Consider the following 18,117-nt stretch of genomic DNA (forward strand, 5'->3'; position numbering starts at 1 on the left):
GCGAGCGTCCCAGCAGATCACAGCTCGGCAGATGTTGAGATTGCTGGGCCACATGGCCTCCACAGTTCATGTGACTCCCATGGCCCGTCTTCACATGAGATCTGCTCAATGGACCCTAGCCTCCCAGTGGTATCAGGCTGCTGGGGGTCTAGAAGACGTGATCCACCTGTCCACGAGTTTTCTCGAATCCCTGTATTGGTGGACAATCTGGTCCAATTTGACTCTGGGACGTCCTTTCCAAATTCCTCAGCCACAAAAAGTGCTGACAACGGATGCGTCTCTCCTGGGATGGGGAGCTCATGTCGATGGGCTTCACACCCAAGGAAGCTGGTCCCTCCAGGAACGCGGTCTACAGATCAATCTCCTGGAGTTGCGAGCGATCTGGAACGCTCTGAAGGCTTTCAGAGATCGGCTGTCCCATCAAATTATCCAAATTCAGACAGACAATCAGGTTGCCATGTACTATGTCAACAAGCAGGGGGGCACCGGATCTCGCCCCCTGTGTCAGGAAGCCGTCAGCATGTGGCTTTGGGCTCGCCGTCTCGGCATGGTTCTCCAAGCCACATATCTGGCAGGCGTAAACAACAGTCTGGCCGACAGACTGAGCCGGATTATGCAACCGCACGAGTGGTCGCTCAACTCCAGAGTGGTGCGCCAGATCTTCCAAGCGTGGGGCACCCCCTTGGTGGATCTCTTCGCATCTCGAGTGAACCACAAAGTCCCTCAGTTCTGTTCCAGGCTTCAGGCCCCCGGCAGACTAGCATCGGATGCCTTCCTCCTGGATTGGGGGGAGGGCCTGCTGTATGCTTATCCTCCCATTCCTCTGGTGGGAAAGACTTTGTTGAAACTCAAGCAAGACCGAGGCACCATGATTCTGATTGCTCCTTTTTGGCCGCGTCAGATCTGGTTCCCTCTTCTTCTGGAGTTATCCTCCGAAGAACCGTGGAGATTGGAGTGTTTTCCGACCCTCATCATGCAGGACGAAGGGGCTCTTCTGCATCCCAGCCTCCGGTCCCTGGCTCTCACGGCCTGGATGTTGAGGGCGTAGACTTTGCCTCTTTGGGTCTGTCAGAGGGTGTCTCCCGCGTCTTGCTTGCTTCCAGGAAAGATTCCACTAAGAGGAGTTACTTCTTTCTGTGGAGGAGGTTTGTCGTCTGGTGTGACAGCAAGGCCCTAGCTCCTCGCTCTTGTCCTACACAGACCCTGCTTGAATACCTTCTGCACTTGTCTGAGTCTGGTCTAAAGACCAACTCTGTAAGAGTTCACCTTAGCGCAATCAGTGCATACCATTACCATGTGGAAGGTAAGCCGATCTCAGGACAGCCTTTAGTTGTTCGCTTCATGAGAGGTTTGCTTTTGTCAAAGCCCCCTGTCAAGCCTCCTACAGTGTCATGGGATCTCAATGTCGTTCTCACCCAGCTGATGAAACCTCCTTTTGAGCCACTGAATTCCTGCCATCTGAAGTACTTGACCTGGAAGGTCATTTTCTTGGTGGCAGTTACTTCAGCTCGTAGAGTCAGTGAGCTTCAGGCCCTGGTAGCCCAGGCCCCTTACACTAAATTTCATCATAACAGAGTAGTCCTCCGCACTCACCCCTAAGTTCTTGCCAAAGGTCGTGTCGGAGTTCCATCTGAACCAGTCAATTGTCTTGCCAACATTCTTTCCCCGTCCTCATTCCTGCCCTGCTGAACGTCAGCTGCACACATTGGACTGCAAGAGAGCATTGGCCTTCTACCTGGAGCGGACACAGCCCCACAGACAGTCCGCCCAATTGTTTGTTTCTTTTGATCCCAATAGGAGGGGAGTGGCTGTGGGGAAACGCACCATATCCAATTGGCTAGCAGATTGCATTTCCTTCACTTACGCCCAGGCGGGGCTGGCTCTTGAGGGTCATGTCACGGCTCATAATGTTAGAGCCATGGCAGCGTCGGTAGCCCACTTGAAGTCAGCCTCCATTGAAGAAATTTGCAAAGCTGCGACGTGGTCATCTGTCCACACATTCACATCTCATTACTGCCTGCAGCAGGATACCCGACGCGACAGTGGGTTCGGGCAGTCAGTTCTTCAGAACCTGTTTGGGCTTTAGGATCCAACTCCACCCCCCGAGGGCCCTGTTTGTTCTGTTCCAGGCTGCACTCTCAGTTAGTTGGTAAATTTTTTAGGTCAATCTCAGTTATGTCCTCGCCGTTGCGAGGCCCAATTGACCATGGTTGTTGTTTTGAGTGAGCCTGGGGGCTAGGGATACCCCATCAGTGAGAACAAGCAGCCTGCTTGTCCTCGGAGAAAGCGAATGCTACATACCTGTAGAAGGTATTCTCGGAGGACAGCAGGCTGATTGTTCTCACTAACCCGCCCGCCTCCCCGTTGGAGTTGTGTCTTCCCTTGAAGTGTATTGTCTTGCTACATACTGGACTGGCCGGCTCGAGCCGGTTTCGGGCGGGAAGACGGCCGCGCATGCGCGGTGCGCGCGGGCGCGTCAGAGCTAGCAAAGGACTTTGCTAGGAAGATTCCGATTGGAGGGGCTGCCGAGGACGTCACCCATCAGTGAGAACAATCAGCCTGCTGTCCTCGGAGAATACCTTCTACAGGTATGTAGCATTCGCTTTATACAATACAGGCTCATTCTTGTGAGCCAACTATTTTGGCCACATTTGGCACCATCCGCTGTCAGGCCTTGGGTCCTTAGAAGCTGTAGACCATACTGGTCCCTTACCAGTGCTTTAAACTCACCAGCGCTTTCCTTTGTACTCCTTAAATGCAGGTCATTAGCTCAAAAACCTTTTTAGTTCATGATGCCTTTGCTTTGAACTTCCCTGCCCTATTTTGTGTCACCGAAACATGGCTAAGAACCACTTTTGTCCTAATGTCTTCCTCCTGGTTATACGGATCTCAATCAGCAGAATGCTGGTGCCTTCCTCTTTACCTGTTACTGAACTTTCGTCCTGATCTTTAACCTATCCAGAATCATTGCTTTTCTGGATCCAGTGTTCCCCTCCTTTTCATATGCTTTACTATACCTATCCCCTTCCCTGGAGAATACTTTATTATTATACATTTTCTTCCAGTCCTTAAATGATGCGGTAATTAGGTTCCATAATCTCTTAATACTAGGTAACTTTAACTTTCATATGGATAATTCTGTCATCTTCAAGACAGTTATGTTGCTTCTTTCATTGATGACTTGGACCTTTAGCGACATATTTCTTTCCCCACCCATTCTGCCGGTCACACTCTTGATGGGTCTTACCAGGTATACAAGACCCTATTTTGATCTCGCATTTCTCTTCCCTATCTGTTTGTTGGATCATTCACTTATTGCTTTCTCTGTGTCCCTTCCTAATCTCTCTCTCCCCTTTCCTCCTGCTCCTTACGTCTCTAGGAATTTTCAGCCTATAGATCCTCAATCTTCACAACCTTTCTGCTCCCTTTTTCCTTCTGATTTCTCCTCTTGCCGAACAGCCCCCCCCCCCCCTTTGGAATGTTATCCTCTAATCTACAGTTCAGGAGTCCATTAGTTCTTCTACTCATACTGTGTGCCCCAGTTGGAAGCCCTGGAATCAAGGCCTTAACTCCTGAAACAGATGTATAGAGCAGAACATACTTGGCACCATTTTAAATCTTCTGCTGCTGTGACTTTCTCTAAAGACTTTCATGACTCCTTCCGAGAACAACTTAAAGACCTTCATCGGTGGTACTACAGAACTCTTATTTCTCAGCTCACATCTATATTTTGTTCATCTGTTGTCCATACGACTTCCTCTGTTTCAGATGCCTCTCTTTTTGGAAACAGTGATACTGTTGTATCTTCCACTTTGGACTGACTTTAATCTCCCATCCTTGACTGTTGATTTAGAACACCAATTCTGCTGATACCTACTACTACTACTACTTGACATTTCTAAAGCGCTACTAGGGTTACGCAGCGCTGTACAATTTAACATGGAAGGACAGTCCCTGCTCAAGGAGCTTACAATCTAAAAGACAGGTGTACAAACTAAAAACAAGTATAGAGTCCGTCTGATAGGGAATACTGTATTGCACAAAAGGTTAGGTGCCGAAAGCAGCATTGAAGAGGTGAGTTTTAAGCAGAGATTTGAAAATGGGTAGGGAGGGGGCTTGGCGTAGGGGTTGAGGAAGATTGTTCCAGGCAATGGGTGAGGCAAGGCAGAATGAGCGGAGCCTGGAGTTGGCAGTGGTGGAGAAAGGAACTGAAAGGAGGGATTTGTCCTGTGAGCGGAGGTTACGGGCGGGAACATAGGGGGAGATGAGGGAGGAGAGGTAGTGAGGAGCCGCAGACCGGGTGGCATTTGTAGGTAAGGAGGAGAGTCTTGAATTGTATGCGGTATCTGATCGGAAACCAGTGAAGTGACTTGAGGAGAGGGGTGATGTGAGTATATTGGGTCTGGTGGAATATAAGATGTGCGGCAGCGTTCTGAACGGATTGAAGGGGGGATAGATGGCTAAGTGGGAGGCCGGTGAGGAGTAAGTTGCAGTAGTCAAGGCGAGAGGTAATGAGAGTGTGGACGAGAGTTCGTGTGGTGTGCTCAGATAGGAAAGGGCGAATTTTGCTGATGTTGAAGAGGAAGAAGCGACAGGTCTTGGCAGTCTGTTGGATATGCGCAGGAGAAGGAGAGGGAGGAGTCGAAGATGACTCCGAGGTTGCGGGCAGATGGGACGGGGAGGATGAGGGTATTATCAACTGAAGTGGAGAGTGGAGGAAGAGGAGAGGTGGGTTTAGGTGGAAAGACGAGGAGCTCGTTTTTGGACATGTTCAGCTTCAGGTGGCGGTTGGACATCCAGGCAGCAATGTCGGATAAGCAGGCCGATACCTTGGCCTGGGTCTCCGCGGTGATGTCTGATGTGGAGAGATATAGCTGGGTGTCATCAGCATAAAGATGATACTGAAAACCATGAGATGAGATCAGGGAGCCCAGGGAAGAGGTGTAGATTGAGAAGAGAAGGGGTCAAAGGACAGATCCCTGGGGAACACCAACAGGGATGGGGGTGGAGGAAGATCCAAGAGAGTGTACTCTGAAGGTGCGGTGGGAGAGATAAGAGGAGAACCAGGAGAGTACAGAGCCCTGGAACCCAAAAGAGGACAATGTGGGCAAGAAGTAGATCATGATTGACAGTGTCAAACGCAGCGGATAGATCGAGGAGGATGAAGATGGAATAGTGGCCTCTGATTTGGCAAGGAGCAGGTCGTTGCAGACTTTAGAGAGTGCTGTCTCTGTCGAGTGTAGAGGGCGAAAGCCGGATTGAAGTGGATCTAGGATGGCATGAGAGGAGAGAAAATCAAGGCAGTGACTGTGAACTGTGCGTTCAGTATTTTGGAGAGGAAGGGGAGGAGAGAGATGGGGCGTAGTTGGAGGGGCAGGTAGGTCAAGTGATGGTTTTTAGGAGAGGTGTGACTACGGCGTGCTTGAATGTGTCAGGGACAGTTGCAGTGGAGAGAGAAAGGTTAAGGATGTGACAGATGGAGGGGGTTACAGTATGGGAGATGGTGTTAAGTAGGTTGGTGGGGATGGGATCGGAGGAACCCTCTGGGTTCTTTTGTTTTTGTCAGATAAGAAATTTGCATAAACTACAGATAAACACACAATCACCCAGAAAGTAGATATGATAAATACCTTTAATATGATGCCAGAGTGAATAGAGTATACAGCTACATTGCTTCTGGTTACATTACAGGTAGGCCTCTAGCATCCCATGCACGAGGAGGGGGGCAACAGAGCATAAAGAAAAAGCTCCTAAAAAAAGACTCCTCTGAACAATACCAGTGCATAGCTACAATTATACTCTTGTTCTACCCAAGTAGGGCAGGACCTGGCTTGGATAGCCAATTAGAACATATACTCACACACAGAACCTGGCCAGGTAAAAGGGAGGTGAAGACTCCTTGGCTGTTGAAGGGGGATTCAGTGCTATACAGTGGAAATAGGATATGTCAGATAAGAAAAATAGATAAGGCCAAAGGTGAAGGCCTTGGATACCAAGAGAGAGGCCTCTGAAAAGCCCAGTTGTTAGCCAAATTTCCAGTAACAGAAGAAGTCAGTTTTATTCTGTATCAACTGTCTTTACCAAACTTGCATTTTCCTCCTGACAGAATACGAGCCCTTTTGATCCTATTTTTCCCCGCGGCTCCTGATCAATAAATAAACATGGTCTTCTTGCTCTTTCTTTTATTATGGTTTTTATTAGCCTCACCACAGGTTTGGTTCCAGTGGTTTGGAAATAGCTGTGATTTGTCCCATTTTGAAGCCCTCCCTAGAGACTTTTACACTTCCAAACTACAGGCCAGTATCTAACCTTCTCTTTCTTTCCAAATTTATTTATTTGTTACATTTGTACCCCACATTTTCCCTATTTGCAGGCTCAATGTGGCTTACATAGTACCGTAAAGGCGTTCGCCAAGTCTGGTTGAGAAACAAATACAAGGTTATGTTGTGGTCTAATGGGGAGGGAGGGAGTGAACATTGTAGATTGTCCAGTACGATCATTGGTATTGCTGTGTTGCCTGGTGTGGGGGGTTAGGTTGGATCGGTGGGGTAAGCCTTTTTGAAGAGGTTAGTTGTTAGTGATTTCCTGAAGTTTAGGTGATCATGGATTGTTTTCACAGTTTTTGGGAGTGCATTCCATAGATGTGCGCTTATGTAGGAGAAGTTAGATGCGTAAGTTGTTTTGTGTTTGAGTCCTTTGCAATTTGGGTAATGTAGGTTTAGGTATGTTCTTGATGATCCAGTTCTGTTCCTGGTTGGTAGGTCTATGAGGTCTGTCATGTATCCTGGAACTATGCTGTAGATAATTTTGTGGATCAGGGTCAGATTTTGAAGATGATCCATTCTTTGATTGGGAGCCAATGCAGCTTTTCTCAGAGTGGTTTGGAGAAGAAAGTAGTTTTTACATAACTTAACATGTAGAGATGTCTAATGTACTCCACCCTTTCCAGTCCAGATTTAGTTGTGGCCACAGCACTGAGATGATCATGGCCTCCCTTCTTGCAAAATACATTCCAATTTCAATAAGGGGGATGTTGCACTAGTGGTTTCTTTGGATCTCACAGCCGCTTTCAATATAGTTGGAATGGAGGAGTAGCCTAATTTTATTTATTTATTTATTTAACACATTTGTATCCCACATTTTCCCACCAATTTGCAGGCTCAATGTGGCTAACATCAAACCGTAAAGGCAGTTGCCGATCCGGTAACTATACAGATAACATAGTGTTAAGTCCGCCTACCAGCAGGAGGCGATAGAGAGAACTTCAGAGTCTTACTATATGTGGACCTGTGCATCCATCTTAGCCTCAGTATTGTTGATACCAAAGCAAATGAATAAATCCAAAAGGAAATCCACTCCTGCCTCTATAAAGCCCATGGAGGCTCTTCCTCCACCGCTTCTGCGGGAGGGAAACGTCCAAAATGAAAACTGCAGTCCAAAACTTGCCATTTTATTATAAGGAACCTACAAATCCAAAATCTTTGAAGGGCGGGCCTCTGGATTGATCTGTTGGGACTAATGGAAAGAAAATTATCAGGTAAGGACTAATTTTACCTTCCATAGCGTCCTACAGATCAATCCAGAGACGAGTGGGATGTACCAAAGCAGTCCCTTAGTTGGGGGGGAATTGCAAAATCAGAAGCAGCCTCCAAAGACTTTGTCGGTGCCAGACTCCAGAACAGAGGCAGAACAAGGGACTAGCCCCTGTGCCACCAAACCCAGAGAACTACAGTCAGCGACACCGCTCAGAGTCCTAAACCGACATGAAAAACCGGAAAGGAGGCAACTAATGGTTAGTGCGGTGGGTTGAGATCCTAGGGAACTGGGTTCAATTCCCACTTCATCTTCGTTGCCCCAGGTACAAATAATAGATTGTGAACTCATTTGGAAGAGAAAGTACCTTCAATAATAGAATACATGAACTGCTTTGACCGTATTTTCAGAAAGGTGGTATGTCAAGTGTAGAATAAACATAAACCTAACTTCTTGCAAGACTTGGAGGGACTGTCTTAGATTGGTTCACCTCATTTGACACATACCATACTTTTACTGTTTCTCTTGCGTCTTCATCTTCTGATCCTATTTCATTTTCTTCCAGGGGTCCCTCAGGGCTCCGTTCTTGCACCTTTACTTTTGGTATCTTTCTTAGTCTGCCTGCTACCCTTATCCAAAAATCACTCCCTTTCAGCATATTTTTATGCTGATAACATTTTGCTAGTGTCATTTGCTTGATCCCCAGTCGCCAAATCTCTCTCTGATTCAGTCGTGCTTAGACACTGTCTCTACATGGCTGCAGGTGCTTTGGCTCATTCTTAATCTGACTTAGGTAAATTTGTTATATCTTGTTTAACTGTATAAAGAACTTGCCTTCAGTATAGCCACCCATCTGTTTATCCCAAATGACTGTGCAGCACCGATCTTGTCGCCATCTATTTATCTGTATTTGGCCTTCAGCTATATGGTAAGCTGTATTTTAGAAAAGCATTAGTATCATAGCAGTGTTATTTGAATGTTCTAATTATGTGCTTATTAGATATTTCATTAGTATTATGCTTCAAAAAATCACAAGGGAAAACTGGTAATTAATTTGGACTAATAATTCAAACCCAGTTTACTATTGAGCCGTTTGCCTCACAATACAGCATAGCATGTAATACTTTAATAAATGAGACCTCAAAGCTTCCTAGTGAGACAATTCCTTAAAGAATATTTGCACCTTTACCAAGTGCGTCTCAACTATAGTCAGAGCAAGATTTTATTATTGGTCTCAGATCACTCAAAACGAGAGGGGAAAAAAAAAACGAACCAATGCAAAAAAAATCTAGTTGTAGAGAAAAACCATTCATTCCTAAAATATTCCCCCTCCTTTTCAAATGCGGAAAACTGTGATAAAAGTGCTCAATATAATTAGCCTGCAATCTACTAAAGAAAACCCTTTAAACCAAAAAAGGTTACACTGTTAAGCCAAAAACACATAGAAAAGTAAATTGGGGCTGTTGTCCAACAAACCCCCGAGTGGTATAATGAACAGTACTTATCCACAAAGAGCCACAGTCCTCGTTCTCGTTCTTCACTGTCCATGGCGTTGCCATCCACTCTCTCCTGTTAAATCCCAACCGCTTTGTACTTAAGCCAAAATCTTCTACAAGAGCGCCTTATTTCTCTAGAGCTTGCTGCTTCAGGAAGAAATACTAACGTGGCCCTCAAGAACCATGGTTGCCCACCCCTGCAATATCAGAACATGCTAACCAGGATTTAGTTATATAGCAGTTACCTAATTTTTGTTCCAAAAATGGGAAATGTTTTAGCGTACACTGATCTTGCATTCAGTAAAGCAAGTTTCACTCTCCTAGCTGTTATGAGACGAACAAATTATTTCATTCAAACATATGTATGGGGGTGGGCAACCATGGTCCTCGAGGGCCGCAAACCAGTTGGTTTCAAGATTTCCACAGTGATTGTGCATGAGATTATTTGCATGCAATGAAAACAGTGCATGTAAATCAATCTCATTCAAATTCACTGTGAAAATCTTGAAACCAACTGGGTTGTGGCCCTCGAGGACCATGGATATTCAACTCTGTTCTAGATGGTACATAGATTTAATGTGAGAGAGAGAGAATCTAATTTGTGTGTATGTGGGTAGTATTCAGTGAAATAGGTGAATGAGAGAAAATAGATTGAAATAAAGACTGAAACCAGTTAGTGAAAGAATTACTCATTTATTCTTACCCCCAAATAGGGACTTCAGTCAGGTACAGACATCGGACAGATGCTGGGTACAACTGGACAGAGCTTCGCTGCTTCCAAGGTGTTGGGGAAAAGTTCCGAAGAATCCTTGGAAGAGCACTGTTTATATAGAATTTGGTGCCCATACAAGTCTATGGAGAGGGAATTTTTTTCTCTAATATTGCTTAATCTATGAGTCATGACCTCCGGTCAGGTGCCCACCTGCCCCTCCTCCCACAGATTGCTTAATAATTTCAACTTTTACACTTTCACTTCCTCTTTTCCAATCTTATGACAGAGATCTGTGTTTTATATCTTGTGATACCAGGAGCCATATTTCAAAAACATCCTTCATTCTTAAGAACCACACTTTTTACCATTTTTATCTCTAATTTCTACACCTTAAGTGTTACACTCAATTTGAAAATTGTACCAGGTTCACTATGACTCACCACGCAGCCCTGCTTTGCAGGCTCCCTGCTATAAAGGCCATCAACAGGTTATTAGGCCTAGTCAGTGCTTTCAGCTGTTTCAAGCTGTGCAGCTTGGCCCACCACTATTTCAGTGGATATTCTCAAGCTTGAACACATATTAACAATGGCCTGACAATTGAAGATAAATGTTGTTCTAGCCACCTCTGGGTCTAAACTCAGGATTACAAAGCTTTTTCAAGCAATTTGGATCTCATTGTGAGAGGCTAAAAATTGCAGTGTATATAACTGGAAGTAAAACTGCAAAGTAATACGCTATTATTTGGAGTTAGTGGTTGATCCTCCACTTACTCTAATTTTATTCACATTTCATGCCTTTTTTTTTAAGCTGCCAGAGTGTAGGAACTTGTTGTTTGGCATGTGCATAAAATGTCTTGTGGTTGCTACTTTCCCATTTCACTACATCAAATCTCTGAGTTTTATTAATACCTCAAAGTTTTTGGTATCCTTAAGTCATTTTTAAGGGGCTTCGATGTTAGCTTTAGAACTTTAGTACAAGAACAGTGATAGGCAGACTTCTACGGTCTGTGCCCTGAGAATGGCAAGGACAAATCAAACTCAGGTATACATATAAAGTATCGCATATCATGTAAAATGAGTTTACCTCGTTGGGCTCACTGGATGGACAATTCAGGTCTTTATCTGCCATCATTTGCTATGTTCTATATGTTACTATATTTTTTCAAGATGCATCTCTAGGGTATGAGAGCCTTGTAACAGTGCAAAAGATGACACAGTCTTTTTTTATTGCCTTATTTTTTGGGCTGCAAATTCCTTTATAAAGAAATTATGAGAAAAAAAATAAAACAAACCTATGTATGCTTTTATAGCATTGATTAAAGTGTTCAGTTGAAGAGCCTACTTGCTGGTTTTGTTTTTGTTTTTTTTTGCTTTAAAATGTAGTTTAATTCTAAAATATTGAAATTGAAACATCTTTTCTCTGCAGGTCAGACATGGTCGTGGGGTGATGGTGACTATGGAAAGTTAGGCAGAGGAGGCAGTGATGGTTGCAAGACACCCAAACTAATAGAAAAACTACAGGATCTGGATGTTGTTAAAGTGTACTGTGGGAGCCAGTTTTCTATTGCTTTAACAAAGATGGTCAAGTCTATTCCTGGGGAAAGGGGGACAATCAAAGACTTGGCCATGGAACTGAAGAACATGTTAGATATCCTAAACTCATGGAGAGTTTGCAAGGTACGTGTCATGAGGAGCTGTTGGAGATTTTTGATATGTAAGAAACAGTTGCTTTCGTTCTTGATTTTGTATTCTGTGTGTTTTTAATCATTTAAGAGCTGCAGTTAGTGTAGGTCATATGAATATTTCAGATTGCAAGACAAAACTTATAACTTCTCATGATGAAGTAATCTTATGTTTACTTAATGCTTACTATTTTATTTTATTTTCTATGATAAAAATTCCATAGCACATTTATTATATCTCTGTTAATTGCAAATTGTTACTTTGCTTTCACTGAATATGTTTCTTCTAGATTATTCTTTTTAGTATTTTAAATATAGATTGAACTATACCCAAAACTAGTAGTCTACGGAAGTAAGTTTAAACTTGTTCATGGGTAATTAGTGTATAAAACAGATTACTACAACCACCATGCAGTGTTGGGGTTTTTTTTTTAAACTATTTAAGTAGTGGATGCTGCCCTTAACCTTCTGGAGGAATTACTTCTACTAATTATCATTTCTGTAGTTCTTCTAGGCATACACAGTGCTTGAAACATGAAGCGACACTACCAGAACCCTCATCCACACTCTTATCACCTCTCGCTTAGACTATTGCAACTTGCTTCTCACAGCTCTCCCACTTAGCCATCTCTCTCCTCTTCAATCTGTTCAAAATTCTGCTGCACGACTATATTCTGCCAGTGTCGTATGCTCATATTAGCCCTCTCCTCAAGTCACTTCACTGGCTTCCTATCCGTTTCTGCATACAGTTCAAACTCCTCTTATTGACCTATAAGTGCATTCACATCTGCAGCTCCTCAGTACCTCTCCACTCTCATCTCTCCCTATATTCCTCCCCAGGAACTCTGTTCACTGGGTAAATCTCTCTTATCTGCACCCTTCTCCTCCACTGCTAACTCCAGCCTCCGTTCCTTTTATCTTGCTGCACCTTATGCCTGGAATAGACTTCCTGAGCCGGTACGTCAAGCTCCATCTCTGGCCGTCTTCAAATCTAAGCTAAAAGCCCACCTTTTTGATGCTGCTTTTAACTCCTAACCCTTATTCACTTGTTCCGAACCCTTATTTTATCATCCTCACTTTAATATTCCTTTATCTCTTGTTTGTCCTGTTTGTCTGTCCTAATTAGATTGTAAGCTCTGTCGAGCAGGGACTGTCTCTTCATGTTCAAGTGTACAGCGTTGCGTATGTCTAGTAGCGCTATAGAAATGATTAGTAGTAGTAGTATTCGACAGAGTTTACAATCTAATTCTGCACAACTGCACAATGCAGAATTTGCGCAGAATTTCCCATCTCTGCAGAAAGCACAGAGTTCTGCACTTGTTGTGTAGAATTTGGAGTAGCCGGTGTTGGCTGCGCTGCTCAATTTCTATCTCCATCCTCGGCAAAATCGTGCAGCAAGAGGGGGAGGAAGTGAATGGCTGCATGTCGGACCAGTTCCTCCTCCTGCTCCAGCTCCATACCCTCACAGTACACATAAACGGTCCAGCAAAGAAGGATGAAGTGGCCTGACGTTCAGCTATTTACTTCTTCCTCCTCTAGCCATGTGATTTTTGTGGGGTGAGGGGGAGAGAAAATGAGCAAAGAGGCTGATGCCGTTGGCTGAGTATGCCATGGGGTTGGTAGGAGAGGCAGAGCAATGTTACTGTGCGCTTTTGGGAGGGGGAACGTGGGGATGGATGCAGAGCAGTATGACTGTGAGCCATTCCAATTGGGGATTTAGAGCAATGCGAGTGTGTGCCATGTTGATAATGGTGGTGGTCAGAGCAATATGAGTGGGAATCCTGCCGAGGTGGGGTGGGGCAGAGCAATTTGAGTGTGGATCTAATATACTGGTAAATATGTTATAATTACTAGTACTTTAGATCCAGCACACACATATGTGTGTACTGGAGTCGGTAGATTTTTACCAGCTCCGACTACGTCCAAAAATTGCTTCCACCTCCACAGCCCTGGTGAGGCTGGTGATGTGTGTCTGGAGGGATTAGGTAGAGTTAGGGGTCTGTCTTGGGTCTTGGAGAGAGAAATGCAGTTGGAGTAAAAAAAAGGGAATTGGGGAAGCTTGAGCCTGAGGAGGGAAAAGGCAGAAGAAGGTTCAGGCCCTATGAAGTAGAATAAACTATAGAATTTTAAAATATGCACAGCATTTAAAAAATATTTGCACTGAATAAAAAAAAAAATGTTTTAGCAGAATCCCCCCAGGAGTATTCTTTTTAATTCTGTTTAAGTATATAGATGTAGCTATTGATTTTTTTTTCCAGTGTATTATTGGGTCATGATTTTATATGCTGCCTTTCTGTGGTACATCCAAGGTGTTTTACAGTTATTATGTGCAGGTACTTTCTCTGTCCCTGGTGGGCTCGCAATCTGTTTGTGTACTTGGGGCAATGGAAGGTTATGTGACTTGATCAGTGTCACAAGGAACTGCAGTTGGAATTGAACCTAGATACCCAGTTCTCAGACCATTGCACGAACCATTTATCTACTCTTCCACTTTCTCAATGGTGAAGTATGGAGAGAAGTCACATTTAGGTTCTTCCTGCTATTTGTCTGGCAAAACCTTCCCTACTGTCAAATATCACTTTTCATTCTTAGGGTTAGATAATGAAAGTGCATTACTTATTTCATGTCTGTTCATGCTTATGGATTTGCAGTTGTCATTTTGTTAGTGAGTTAATCAAAACTTGGCATTACACAACCACCATTCACAGGTGTTCGGTTTCTTTAACTGTCAATAATTCCTTTCTTCTCCTATTAGATAGAGAGCACACGATCTCTCCTATCTTAATGAATAGCATTTGAAAGGATTTACTCAGTGCTTTTCTTTGCCTGGTTTTAGTGATGATGATTTGTTTCCTGCTAAATCTTCCCCTTTGTTGCAAATTCTGTATGATTTAAGTCTCTACGGACTGTTTGGTGTTACTGCTGTTAGCCATCAAAGAGTGCCTGCTGTCAAAGAAAACAATAGGTTTTGACAGCCGCACTCAGAACATCTGTGCATACTTTATCTGGAGGAAGAATGAGCAGTTTTCAAATAGCCTCCAAAAATAACAGAACAATTATATACTCAAAAATGTATTCCAACAAAAAACCAAAAATAAGTCAAACAACTACACTTCACTATTAGAGCAAGCAACTGTTTGCATCAGGGAGGAAAAAGTCCTCAATGGCCCTCTATCAGCATAATGCAAGATGATAGAGACCTTACAGCATATCGATCATCAGTTAGAAAACCTCCTTAAACTGCTTGCAAAGCTAACAGATAGCCCCAGTATTAAATTTCCTGGGAAAGCACACTGTAGAAACAAAGTTTTCAAGCAGCACCTGGAAACTTGACTTAAAGATCAATTTTTTAAGCATCAGTGGGCATGATACTGCCAAGAGATTAAGCTAGCTAGAGCAGATGTTCAATAGGATTGCTCCTGTGAAACAAAAAATGAAATTAATAGCTCTATCGATCTTTAAGATAAGTTTCCCGATGCTGCTTAAAAATATTTTCTACAGGACGCTTCCCAGTAAATTTTAATACTGGGGTTATTAGCTAGTTATGCAAGCAATTTAAGGAGGTATTTTGACCTATGATCAGTATGCTGTAAGGTCTTTTTCCTTTTTGATGGAAAAAGCTGCTTACTTTAATAATGAAGTGTGGTGTTTGACTTACATTTTTTTGTTTTGTTAGAATACAGTTTTCAAATAGCCCATTTCCTTGTAAATGACTTTGGGAAATTGCCCTCATTATGAAAATATTTACAGTACAAAGCCTAATATTTAAAAGTATGAAGTCCATGTACAGATCTGCTTTTATAGTATTTTTCTATCTGTGATAATGTAGGGATGATCATGATTCTTGAGTTGAGTTTTCAATATCTTGGCATTGTGGAGAAGAGGGGAGCAGTTCAAGGTTGCTAAGAGTATAAAAGTTAATTGAGACGGGGGCACAATGTTGAAGTTTCTTCCAGGGCGCCTAATAACCTTACACTGGCCCTGGGGATCACCAGGTGCCAGAGCCATGAACTGCAGAGGCAGTCAGCATGTGTGCCTCTAGTTCTTCAGCAAGGATTTAAATAATTTCTCTCAGCTTGCTGCAGTCAATGAACTGTGTCCAAGGAGCCTGAATTTTCCCATAAAAGAACTGGGCTAGTGAGATGCTGATTGACCTGTCTTGCTTTACATAAGGTTTTGGAATATATTCCTTATTTTCTCAATGTTGCCTTGCAGGTAAAAAAGTGATTGAAGTTGCTGTTGGCTCTATGCACTGTCTAGCGCTTACTGAAGATAATGAAGTATACAGTTGGGGGAGTAATGATCAATGTCAACATTTTGATACTTTACGAATCACCAAACCTGAACCCACTGCTCTCTCAGGATTAGACAGAAAACACATTGTTGGAATCTCCTGTGGGCCTGCTCAGGTAACTCATATTCAGTGTACATATTTGTATTTTTTTGTTTAATTATTTTCTTTCCCATTTTGGACTTTAAGGAACAGTGGGTTGTAAATAGAGTGATGTGAAACAGTTTTGCTGCACCCTCCTGTTCTGATCTTAAAACAAAATGTATTATGAGACAAAGAGAATATAAGTAAACACTTCAGATTTTTAAATTATTACTTCATTTTATTTAAGGAACAGTTACCCAGCCTCCCTATCACCCATTTCAAAAAGTAACTGCCTTCTAATTGGAGTGGAGGAGTGGCCTGGAGTGGCCTAGTGGTTAGGGTGGTGGACTTTGGTCCTGGGGAACTGAGGAACTGAGTTCGATTCCCGGCACAGGCAGCTCCTTGTGACTCTTGGCAAGTCACTTAACCCTCCATTGCCCCATGTAAGCCGCATTGAGCCTGCCATGAGTGGGAAAGCGCGGGGTACAAATGTAATAAAAATAAATAAAAAATTGTAGTAACTGATTGTACCACCTTTAGCAGCAATAACTTTCTGTAATTCCTGTACACTTCCAATAATTTTATATCAGTCTTTCACATTGCTGTTTAGAAATTGTTGCTCCTTCTTTGCAGAACTAGGTTAATTCATACACATTTGTAGGTTTTCATGAATGAAGTGCTTGTCTCAGATCCTGCCCACATCTCTAATGGGTTCAAATCAAGACAATGTTTTTCTCTTTAGCCCTTCAGGCATAGACTTGCTTTTATGCTTTGGATCAATGTCTTGCTGCATAATCCAGTTAAACTTTAGCTTTAGCTCACAGCATGACTGGACATTTTTCTTAAGCATTTTCTGGTACAGTGCAGAATTCATGGTTTCTTCAATCATAGAAAATGTTCCAGTTCCTGAGGCATCCTCACACATTACACTACCACCCCATGTTTGACTGTTGGATGTTCTTACTATGGAATAGTGGCGTAGCCAGAATACAATTTTGGGTGGGCCAATGAGTAGGTTGGGTGGGCTTGTATTTCCTCTTCCCTTCTCCCTCCCCCCAACCTTCACCACCACCATGAACTTTAAAAGTTAAATACTTTAGCTGGTGAAGATCCCTAGCCCACCAACCCATGTTTAGAAAAGCATAGCAGTCAAAGGCAGCACTCTAAGCCACAGACACCAATGTCACAGGCATGCTCAGTTCTCATGCATGAACTGAATACACATGAGATCTGAGTATGCCTACTGTGCTGGTATTATCAGAGCACCACGGCTGACTGCCATGTTTTTCTGACAGCGGGTTCGACGGACTGCGGATGTCTTCAGTTGGTGGGGGCTTGGAGATCCTCACCAGCTATGTGAATGATGCATCTAGGATTGACAACTTTTTTAAAATATAAAACCTGGCACTTGCCATGGCCCTACTCCATCACTGTTCTGACCCTTGCTGCATCCCATCTTACCCCCAACAGATAACTACTGTGAAGGCAGTAGTACAGGATTTGGTACCTGTAGGCCACATTGAGGGCTGGGAGGTGATAGTACAACAGCTGCACTCTTGAGCCCCCAATGAACTGCAACTCCCTCCATAGTCCCTCAACATATATGCTTCCTCCATACAGTATTAAATCCAAAAATATGTTCTGCATTCATAGAATCAGTTGGCCTCTCCCTCAATAATTTTTATATAGCAGAGCTGGGACATTTCCCCATAAAACATGCTGTACGAAACCAAATATTTATTTCTAATACAATCTTCGTATCAGCAACATAAACCTTGTCAGCATATTGTGAAGTAATACAAAACTGAACAAAAATTCACTTAAGACCTAGAACAAATCTACCGTTCTGGCATAACCCCAAACTCACATAACAAGGACCATACGTAGGGAAAGGAAGCAACATAAATGCAGTAGGCTCTAGAACATCAGTACACCTATTAGGAATACTGAATAAGCCAGATTACCACAGATGTTTACACAGAAATGCTATGCTGGTGTCAGTCACTCAGAAAAACACAGACAGACCCTCACCAAATACAAACTAGATGACCATAAATTAATAGAAATATATAGACAAAATTCAACTGAAAACCCCCAAAACCAGACTTGAATGCAGAACACCACTAGAAATTCTTTTGTACTGGTGCAAAGATAGTAGATATCAGGGCCAGCACTTTGAGGGAGGGAGAGGAGACTGGGGAGAGTTGCTACCAGGGCAATTGCACTAATAAAGATTGTATTTTGTGCTCATTTTCCACACTGTTCTATACGATACAGTAACACATGGCCTAATTTCAGTGAGGATATCCTGTTTCCTGAT

At 43.2% G+C, this 18,117-nt stretch overlaps 1 protein-coding gene across 1 annotated transcript in view; it reads left to right on the plus strand.

Moving 5' to 3' along the window:
• HERC2 (HECT and RLD domain containing E3 ubiquitin protein ligase 2) overlaps positions 1-18,117 on the plus strand; it is a 921,269-nt gene that overhangs the window by 147,249 nt on the left and 755,903 nt on the right. Inside the window, 3 exon segments of the mRNA XM_030201308.1 lie at positions 11,167-11,310; positions 11,313-11,417; positions 15,638-15,831. Of these exon segments, the coding sequence (XP_030057168.1) occupies positions 11,167-11,310; positions 11,313-11,417; positions 15,638-15,831 (443 nt within the window).

The sequence above is a fragment of the Microcaecilia unicolor genome, chromosome 4, assembly GCF_901765095.1.
Source record: "Microcaecilia unicolor chromosome 4, aMicUni1.1, whole genome shotgun sequence".
NCBI lineage: Eukaryota > Metazoa > Chordata > Amphibia > Gymnophiona > Siphonopidae > Microcaecilia > Microcaecilia unicolor.